The following is a 10,654-nucleotide window of genomic DNA, read 5'->3' on the forward strand; positions in this document are numbered from 1 at the left end:
GCCTAGGAACAACCAGCAAGGCAACTATCAGCCTCAGCAAAACCCTCCTCCTGGTTTCTCCAACAAAGGGAACCAGTCTTCTCAACAACAAGCTAATCCTTCTACCTCTACTCCTCAGGAAAGCAGCACTGATGTTCTACTGAAACAGATCTTCGAGTCTCAGACTAGAAGTGAAAAGCAGGTTGGATATGGGAACAATACTCCAATTGTATTTACCGGTAACCCGAGATCAAGAAGGAATGATCGGAAAAGACCACCGGCATGGGTTCTAAGAGTGCGACCAAACAAAAGTGTACCTGCTATTGACACTGGAGAGCAGGGTTTTTCTCAACATGGAGACGGGTCAGGAAAATGTAAATCAGAGGATAGTAGCAAGAGGAGTGCAGGGGAGATCTCAGGAGAGGGATCAAAGAAACCAAACACAAACAAAGAAATTTCGGTGGCTTCCAGTTTGAAACCGCTGCCATCCCAATGAGCATAGTGAGCTGGAACTGTCGAGGAGCTGGAAGCACCAAGACAGTTCAACGTATCCGGGATTTTCGTCGTCAGTTTTTCCCGGATTTTATGTTTCTTATGAAGGCAAAGTAAAAGTTGTCTTATATGGAGGTTTTAAAGTTAAGTTTGGGTCACGATAATCTACATACTGTTGAGCCTATTGGGCGTTGTGGAGGCTTAGCGTTGACGTGGAAAAGTAGTTATGGGGTTGATATCCTTTACAGTGATAAAAGGATAATTGATCTGAAAGTCACAATTGGTTCATTGGTATTTTTTTCTCTCATGTATCTATGGGGACCCGGTGAGAGGTAGGCGCAGAGAAGTTTGGGACACGTTCTCGAATATTAGGGTGCATAGAGATGGAGCTTGGGTGTTGGTGGGCGAATTTAATGAACTGATTAGATTTTGAATCGCGCTTAAAAAACGCAGGTTTGCTTTTTATTTATTGATCGAAAACTGATTTACAAACTACCATTATTTTTGTTTCGAACCATAACAGTTGAGTTTTTAGGTTTTTATCATTTGTTGTTTTTTTCTCTTCAAAATATGGTATTTGTTCGAAATATGGTAGTTGTCCTATAATAATGGTTTTCATATCCTACCTAGATTCGTGGTTGAACCTATAGACCCGATACATTGTACATAATCCGGTTCAAATTTAATGAAAAATTCGTTAATTAAAAATCCGATAGAACCCGGAAAAACCTAAAAACTCACTATTAACCCACGATCTGATACCATTGATTCGATAAAAACACAAAATATATGATAGTATTTAAAAAAAAAAAATGATTAAATTACTCATATATATTTTAATATAACATAAATTTGTGATTCTTTAGAATATTATGAAATTTTATTATGTTATCCAAATAAAAAATGATAATATAATAAATCTTATTGATATGACAATATTAGTTTATTTTTGTTATTAATAACCTATTATAAGTTTGTATTTTTATTTTAGATTAAAAAATTTATTTTAAGATAATTTTTAAAATATTCTTAAACACTCATAATTGTCATATCAATATTATGTACAAAATGACATTATACACGGAAAAATGATATTCAAATATGTATATGATATATGGTATAGGATATAGAGTTTTGGTTTGTATTGAAAATCTGCATGATATTCGAATTATCTATTTTGAATATTGATACATAGATTTATGAAAATAATAGTGTTTGTTAATTTATTTATTGTTCATAATATATTTATACTTAGAATATTTATATTATATTTAAAGTTAGCATATCGTTTATATATATAGGCCCATTATAGTGGAGCATGGCCGAGCTTTTCTACTGAGCTGGAGGAGTTTATGAAGATGAAAGCAAGATTCACGGAGTTCTCGATTGTCTTTGTACCTCTCCAGGAAAATGTATCGTCTGATTCATTAGCTAAGATAGCGAGATCCTTCCATAAGGAATTGTAGACCACCTCAAGCTTGAGTAATAGAACAGCCGTTTGAGAAAAAAAAAATATAGGCCCATTATTTATAAATCAATTTAGGTGTATCTGTAGGACCAAAACCAAAAGACTTAAATGCCATTAATGAATTTTATTAATTCCTTGTAAGAAATAAGGGTATTTTTGAGAAAAATCCAACTTTTATTAAGGGCATAATTTGGAAATGATCTCTTTTAATGGTATTGATGCACAATGATGAGAAGTTAGGTGGTGTAACAAGGGAATGACCCACTTTTTAGGACTTCTGAAATATGGCTGAAGCTTGTAAAATCAGGGAGATGAGATCCACGGGCAATACCTTGTCATGGTCTGGAAAGAGGGACCACGTTTGGATACAGTGTCGCCTGGATTGTAGCTTTGGCAATGATGAATGGTTCCGTCTCTTTCCTCAATCTTCAACAGAATATATGAGCACGTGGTCATCAGATCATCGCCCTCTAAGAATAGAGTTTGCTCTGGAACCAGAGAGCTTGAAGAGAGGACGTTTTTACTTTGACAAACGGATGTATGGAAAGAGAGGTGTAGAGGAAGCCATAGTTCGGGGATGGGAGGCTGAGAATGACTCCCCGAATCTAACGGTACTGGAGCGCATTGTGCGTTGTAGGACAGAGCTAGCTAAACTCAAAAAGGCTAGTGACTGGAACTCCAAAACGCAGATAGAGGGACTGCAGAATGAACTCGATCGAGAAGATGTGATCATAGCGCATAACAATGTGATCATAGTGCATGAGCTCGTGCATCGTTTGAGAACAAATGACACGATCGGATGTCGAAGTATGGCTGTCAAAACGGACATGTCTAAAGCCTACGACCGTGTTGAATGGAATTTCCTTGAGGTATTACTTGAGAAGATGGGATTCGATAGAAGATGGATCAGTTGGACGATGTCTTGCATAAGCACAGTCTCTTTCTCTATATTGCTCAATGGTAGATCACATGGTTTTTTATCAAACCCGAGAGAGGGATAAGGCAAGGGGATCCTCTATCCCCTTTCTTATTTATAATGTGTGCATAAGCCCTTGTGCATGTACTGAATGTTTCCGAAGCTAAAGGCAAACTTCATGGCGTCAAACTTGCAGCGACAAGCCCTCCAGTTCATCATTTGTTGTTCGCAGACGACAGCCTGTTAATGTGTGATGCTTCTGTCATTGAGAGTGAAGAAATAACCAGATGTTTGAAGCTATATGGAGACGCTTCAGGCCAGCTTATTAATCAAACAAAGTCATTGATTATCTTCGGGAGTAGAATCGAAGATCAAACTAAAGCTGACATCAAACTGGCTTTGGGCATAGATAGAGAAGGTTGTGAAGGTACGTATTTGGGACTACAGGAATGTTTCCAGCGCTCCACAAAAGACCTTCTCAACTCTATAAAAGAAAAGCTTGAAGGTAGGCTCCAAGGATGGTACTCAAAGACGCTATCTCTAGGTGCAAAAGAGGTATTGCTGAAATCTGTTTCTTTGGCCTTACATGTGTATGCTATGTCGGTATTTAAGCTCCCTAAAGACCTCTGCGCAAGGATCACAAGTGCTATTGTTGAGTAAACCTAAAGAGCAAGGAGGGCTTGGCTTTCATGATATTGGAAGATTCAACCAAACGCTCTTAGGTAAACAGGCATGGAGAATCTGGAGCAACCCTAACTCGCTAGTTTCAAGAGTACTCAAAGGGAAATATTTGAAAAGAGGGACTTTCTTAGACTGTGGTATAGGCTCACGACCCCCCTTTGCTTGGAGGAGCATTATGCATGGTAGAGAGCTTCTAACACAAGGTCTGGTTAGGAACATAGGCAATGGAACTAGCTCTAATGTGTGGGGTGAAAAATGGATCATTGATATAATCCCAAGACCACCTATGTACAAGGAAAACATCACTACGAATCTGGCTCTCAACGTGTCCGACTTACTCATTCAAGGTACAAGCATGTGGAACCTGAACTTGCTGTTTCAGACTTTTACACCAGAGGATGTCGAGAGGATAATGATGATAAGACCATGCGTGAATCAGGAGGATTCAATACGGTGGGGCTTTACTAAGAGAGGTGATTACCCTACTCAGAGTTGTTATAAGTTGTTGGAAGCTTTAGTCGATTTCGAACATCCACAGACTAGAGCCTTACCTCTTATTGAGAGGCAACTTTGGAGGAATATCTGGAAAATCAAAGCACCACCAAAAATCAAACACTTCATTTGGAGAGCTCTTTCTGGTGCTCTAGCGGTAAAAGAACGCTTGATCACTCGTGGTATTCAGATGGACACTACGTGTATCTGTTGTAATCAAGCAGCTGAAAGCATTTGCCATGTACTGTTTGGGTGTGTTGGGAACTAGCTAACGTGCCTTTTCCAACTTCGGGCTTCTCAAGGAATTCGGTGTTCTTAAACTTTGTTCACCTCTTAAAAGTCTCAGACTCAAAGGCAGGGGAACCCACTTCGCGGAATGTTTTCCCATGGTTAGTTTGGGAGCTATGGAAGGCGAGGAACGCTTTGGCGTTTGAAAATAAATCTCTATCGGCTCACACCATTGCTGCCAAAGCTTTTGAGGAAGCGTACTCTTGGCAGAACACCCTGAACCTTACTGAGAACTCTGGTGGCCTCCATGAAGAGGGGGAGTAAACGCCTATAGGATGGATAAAGCCAACGGGGGATATCTGAAGTGCAATATAGGCTCATCATGGATAAGTTGGAGGCAACCGAGTGGGGCTTCATGGATCTTACGTGATGATAAAGGTAGAACAATCATGCACAGCCGAAGGTCATATTCCTTCATGAGATCCAAGACTGAAGCGGATCTTTGGGCACTACACTGGGCTGTGAAATGCATGAAAAACACTCACCAAAGAAAGGTTATCTTCGAAGCGTCCTCTGAACAGATACGGGAGGTTCTCTGTAACCAAGCTCAATGTCCAGGGTTCAGAAGTATTGTGGGGATGATCAATATCCAGCTCACTAGGATCGAGATATGGAGTCTTGACTATTCATTACCAAAACGAAACGAGGCTGCAAATGCCATTGCAGTGAGCGTTACGCGTGATAGACGTCATCAGTCATACATTGCTCACAATGCACCGGTTTGGCTGCACCATTTGTTATCTTTGGAAGCTCAATCCAACTAGGGTAAGGGGTGAAACCTATCACCAAAGAAAGATCCTCCCTAGATCTTATGTTTCTCTTACCCTCTCCGGTGTCTACTGACATCTTTTTAACTTATTTCCTTCTGTTATTTGTTTCTTTTTGTTTCCTCTCAGTGTTGTGGTTATGAGACAATATCGAGCTCAGCTAGCGTTGTAAGGTTATTTTCAGTGTTTTGGTAGCATGATAGAAACCGAATCACTTATGAAGTTATGATACATTAACTAGACTAGATAAATTTTCTGCATCGCTCGCTTGTGAGACAGTAAAACGATGATTTTTCAAGAATTATCTTCACCAGAAAAGATTTTTCATGCTTGTTTGAACTTTGTAGTAACTTAAATAATGTGAATATTAACAAGTGATGTGGAGTGTTAAAAAGTGAATATTAAGGTGCTGAATATACTAAACCAATGTAGATGGTCTTAGAAGACTGAAGTAGAGAAAACATTCTACACAGTCCAATGATTAGTGGCATTCGATCATTTACAGCAACAGAAAGTCCGGCAAGTGAAAACTTTAAACCCTCTCCGCGTGGTATATATTTTATCAACAAATAAATTGGCTGAGAGAAGTTGATTTGATTTGAGTTCATTAGGGTGAATATTCTATTGTTCAACTTTCATTAAGCCTCAAATGAATAGATTAACGTCGCAAAACGAATAAGAGAGACCAACCCCATTTGAACAAAAAGTGAAACCACAACATGATTAAAAGCATCAGCTAAATTTACCGATTTCTATCTTCTTCTTGATTGCTTTTTGACCATGATATATAAACGCATCTATTATCCCAGACACCGTGAAAACACCTGCCATGTTTTGAATTTTTAATGCAGAACAGGCAAAGCAGGCAACAAAGAGAGTTCGTATGGGGCTATATAGGTAATAGATACATCACCTCCAACTATGGCACAGACATTAGTCAAGAAGTGCAAGAACGATATATGCTCCTCTGTGAAGGTTACCTGGCAATTCAACAAATTTTAGATTAGGACTCTAAATATTTCTTCTATTTTTCCCACTTCGAAACACACACACTAACCTTGATTGGAGAGAGATCATAGAAGAAGAAAACTCCTGGTAAGGATTGCAGTTGACCTGCTTCTGAGCTCTTAACATGTTCGGTCACTGAGAACTGTGCCATTTTACTTTAAGTTAATATCATAAAAAGGATGAGAATAAATAGATTATAATTGAACAGTTAAAGAGCCTCGCGCTCACCTGATTTGATTGAATTGTGTGTCCACTGATATCTGTGTATACTGTTGGTACAACCTTTTCAAAGCAGACGAAGCAGAGTAGATTAAACAAAGGTACTTTTAAAGACATACTTCAGCTGGTTGTCGCAGAACAAACCTTGATAAAATATTGGTACATAGCATTGGGTGTGTCTTGACTCCACTGGACTCTGCAAACGTCAAGTAGCTTAAAGAACATGAAAATATAAACCGTGTGTGTGACAGAATTAGACCACAATTGTCATTACTTGTCAAGAGGGTTCACGACACCAGGAAAGTAGTCCCCAAAAGTCAGTCGATTGATCTTGTGACTTATCTGAAACGGAGTTTGAATAGATTATTAGGACGCATCGATTGAATTATAAAAACGAAATGAAACCAGTAGGACAAGTGATTTCTTACGTTAAAACTGTCTTTCTGAAAAGCAAGAAGATCATGAACGTGAACGCCCGCCTGATGAAAGCTTTTCCCGGGAGCAAAGTGGAAGTTTCCCGCCACTTTATTCACCTCCAAGAACCCATAGATATTACATCCTTCACCTTCTTCATCCTTTACTCTTTGTAAGAAACCTTCTCGTTTACACTGATCATAAACAGACAAGCGAAACAGATCTAAGCTCGCAATTAGAAACAATAAACCCACAGAATACCAAATAAACGGACCGTACACAAACCACTGAGGCTCCAACATAGAGAAAGATGAAGAAAAAATGAAATGAAAAAAAACACACACATGCAAATACGTGATGAAAACACACAGTTGCCAGGAATTTAAGAGGTGAGCAACATATCTCTCAGCAATTCACCTGATCAATCAAATCTGGATTTGTAACACCCCACCCTTTTTTTCTATATGCTTCACGAACATCCTCACATGAATTGCAGCAGTCATGCTCTTCCTACAAGAAAAAAACAACATATGAAAGCTGAACGATAGAGGAAAGCCACTATAACATCTGTGTTTGTCTGATCGACTATGATCTCTTCACTATCACTAAACAACAAGGGTAATCAGAATATGAACATGACAGAAAAGAGAGAGAAGAATAGCAAAATTACCGCTTCAGCACCATAGCAAGAACCACAGTAAGTCTCATTATGTTCCAGCCTACCACCATGTTTCTGCAGTGGCTTCTCAATCTGCACAATCACAAAAAAGTAAGAAACTTTACAAGCTCCCCAAAAAGGCTGCTTTCAGCTAATGCTTTTATCCTAGTGTGATGACTAAAAAATCCCAGAGAACATATGACAAGCGCATGCTTCAAATTACACTAAAGAAAAACAAACCTTTGCAGCGCCTATACCGTCCTGTCTTGATTCTATAATGTTACCATGAGAATCTAGTCTTCTCTTAATGACATCGTGTTTCTGTTTATCCAAAGGGAAAAAAAAAAAAACCAGATTAGCCACAAAATTGACAAGCATATATACAAGAAAATGTCACATACCACGTCAAGATGCAGCTCTCCACTAATATCCATAGCATCAACACTTAGAATGGAACATGCTAGAGCAGGAAAAGTCATATCAAACTGCCATATCAAAGAGCACATTTGAGAGATCTATCTGAAAAAAAAAAACATTCCTTAAGAAAAAAAAAAAACAAGATTACATTGATGCGTAACGTCTCTCCTCTAGAAGTATCCACCACGAGCTTCGTCTCGGTAACGCTATGAAGATATAATCCTAAACAAACAAACAGAAACTCAAAACCGAAACTCAACTAGGTAGAAATATCAAGCAATTCAGATCTCACGTACGTAGCTCGGAGAAGAAGAGAAGGAACATAACAACGGAGGAGACGAGGGTGATAACGCCGCCGGATAACGTACGGCTGTAAAAATCCTCATTGATCTTTGGATAAGCATCCAGATTCCGCAATTTATTCAGGATCCCCGCCATTTCTGGGGATTGAGATTCCCAGATTCAGTTTTCCCCAGATTCGAATCCTTACTCGGCTCAAAAAAAAGAAGATTGTGCCCGGAGATAAATCAGACGAGCGAAACGTTCGGAAGCGAAATTCTTCCGACGATGCGTTCGAAGAGAGAGAGAGAGAGAAAGAGATGGATTGAGTTGTTTTTTTTTTTCCTTTGGTTTCGTCACCGTCGGACGGAGAAGCGTTTACGGTTTACGTAGTCGTAAACACGTTCGCGTTTGCCGTCTTCTCTACTTACGTTAGTCGTAAACGACATCGTTTCTGTCAGTGTCAAAATACACATACATTATCAAACAAGTAATAAAAGAGGATATAAGCTTCAGTTAGGCTGTCCACGTAGGATAGAAAAATCGTCCAATCAGAAGAGTCATTTTTGACACGTCAGCACGACTTTAGTAATGTCCGGCTTCGTTTTTTTTAGCCCAAATATTGATGTCAATGGCCCAAGAAACCCATTCCGTTTGCTCTTAGCCTTCTTCGTTTCACCTTTCACGATCTGAAAGTGGAGGGATTCGACATTGCCCTTTGCTCTTCCTCTTCTTCATTTTCATTTCACGATCTGATCCACAATCAATCAATACATCCTCCACTTCGTTTCTCCATTTACTCTTATTGACCCTCCAAGACACGACAGTGCCGAAACCATTCGCAGGGCTTTGAATCTTGGTGTTAACGTTAAGATGATCACCGGTAACTAAACTTATTCATCATTTTCTATATCAGGAAATCGATGGCTACATAGATGTTTTTCCTAACTTGCGCTCTAATTACGTTTCCAGGTGACCAACTTGCTATTGGTAAGGAAACCGGTCGCAGGCTTTGAATGGGAACCAACATGTATCCATCTGCGGCTCTTCTTGGTACTGACAAGGACTCCAACATTGCATCCATTCCTGTTGAGGAGTTGATTGAGAAGGTTGATGGGTTTGCTGGGGTCTTTCCAGGTTATAACTTGCTTCTTAAACCTCACCATATGTTCATTCGAAAAGGCTTTGTTATATTGATCCAAGCTTCTTATCTTATGATTCCAGAGCACAAATATGAAATTGTGAAAAGCTGCAAGAGAGGAAACACATTGTTGGAATGACTGGTGATGGTGTCAACGATGCTCCTGCATTGAAGAAAGCTGACATTGGTATTGATGTGGCCGATGCTACAGATGCTGCTCGTGGTGCTTCAGATATTGTTCTCACTGAACCTGGATTGAGTGTTATCATCTGTGTAGTGCTCACTAGCAGAGCTATCTTCCAGAGAATGAAGAACTACACCGTGCACATTCTCTTAGTTTTTTTCTTACATTATGCCCACTATTTGTGTTTGTTTGCACCAATATCTAATATCTTTTTCTTGCTTATGACAGATTTATGCAGTGTCAATCACAATCCGTATTGTTGTAAGTAGACACTTCATTTAGATATCTATCTCTTATTACCATGATCTTTCTTTTGTGTACTGATTATATTGCGATATACTTTGTGCAGTTTGGTTTCATGCTTATTGCTCTGATATGGGAATTTGTCTTCTCAGCGTTCATGGTTTTGATTATTGGCATCCTTAATGACGGTGAGAAAATGGCTTTTACTTTACTATATAGACTCCTAATACTTTATGTGCATTATCTTATATCTTATGGTATTGATTGTTACTATCTTTTAGGTACCATCATGACAATCTCAAAGGATAGAGTCAAGCCATCTCCCACACCTGATAGCTGGAAGCTCAAAGAAATTTTCGCCACCGGTATTGTGCTGGGAGGTTACCAAGCCGTTATGAATGTTGTTTTCTTCTGGACGATTCACAAGACCAACTTTTTCTCATCAGCTCATTTTCTTTTCATCTTTTGTGTAAAGATGCTTGAGGGATTATGTAGATAAATATTGCCTTAGGAAACTAAAATTCATCATTGATATGCAAGACAAGTTTGGTGTGAAGTCAATCAGGGACAACAATGATGAGCTAATGGGTGCTGTGTACCTTCAAGTTAGTATCATCAGTCAAGCGCTCATCTTCGTCACGAGGTCAAGGAGCTGGTCGTTCGTTGAACGTCCTGGGGCGCTTCTGATGATTGCTTTCGTCATTGCACAACTTGTATCATTAATCGGCCGATAAAAGCTGTCCAATTTTTTCTCAATATTAAATTCACCAATTCACAAATTCAAAGTGGTGAAGTCCAAACATTTGAAGGTCCAATGTATACTTCAGATTTCTTTGACCAAGTTACCTTTGCATTTTTGGGATCAGTTAAATATGTGCAAGGATTTTAATGATCTGCCATGATTTTTGCAATGCTCTTTATATAGGATATAACACGCAATTGGGTGGTAATCTTTCATACCGTTGCCTTAGTTTTTATCAGGATAAGACCCAACTGGAAACATGTTTT

The 10,654-nt window shown here is 39.1% G+C and overlaps 2 protein-coding genes across 2 annotated transcripts; one reads left to right on the forward strand and one right to left on the reverse strand.

Moving 5' to 3' along the window:
* Positions 1–5,655: 5,655 nt before the first annotated feature.
* On the reverse strand, positions 5,656–8,460 carry LOC106307873 (endoplasmic reticulum-Golgi intermediate compartment protein 3-like). The gene is made up of 13 exons (XM_013744956.1): positions 8,096–8,460; positions 7,948–8,021; positions 7,784–7,867; positions 7,623–7,703; positions 7,395–7,475; positions 7,142–7,234; positions 6,739–6,918; positions 6,585–6,652; positions 6,455–6,506; positions 6,320–6,373; positions 6,141–6,233; positions 5,997–6,063; positions 5,656–5,907 (listed from the first exon to the last, which is right to left on the reverse strand). Exons 1-13 carry the CDS (start codon positions 8,235–8,237, stop codon positions 5,816–5,818), a joined length of 1,161 nt encoding a protein of 386 aa, XP_013600410.1. The 5' UTR covers positions 8,238–8,460; the 3' UTR covers positions 5,656–5,815.
* An 848-nt stretch (positions 8,461–9,308) lies between these two features.
* LOC106308561 (ATPase 1, plasma membrane-type-like) lies at positions 9,309–10,380 on the forward strand. Its single transcript, XM_013745716.1, has 5 exons — positions 9,309–9,540; positions 9,632–9,664; positions 9,753–9,834; positions 9,928–10,115; positions 10,204–10,380. Exons 1-5 carry the CDS (start codon positions 9,355–9,357, stop codon positions 10,378–10,380), a joined length of 666 nt encoding a protein of 221 aa, XP_013601170.1. The 5' UTR covers positions 9,309–9,354.
* Positions 10,381–10,654: the final 274 nt, after the last annotated feature.

This window comes from Brassica oleracea, chromosome C8 (genome assembly GCF_000695525.1).
Source record: "Brassica oleracea var. oleracea cultivar TO1000 chromosome C8, BOL, whole genome shotgun sequence".
Taxonomy (NCBI): domain Eukaryota; kingdom Viridiplantae; phylum Streptophyta; class Magnoliopsida; order Brassicales; family Brassicaceae; genus Brassica; species Brassica oleracea.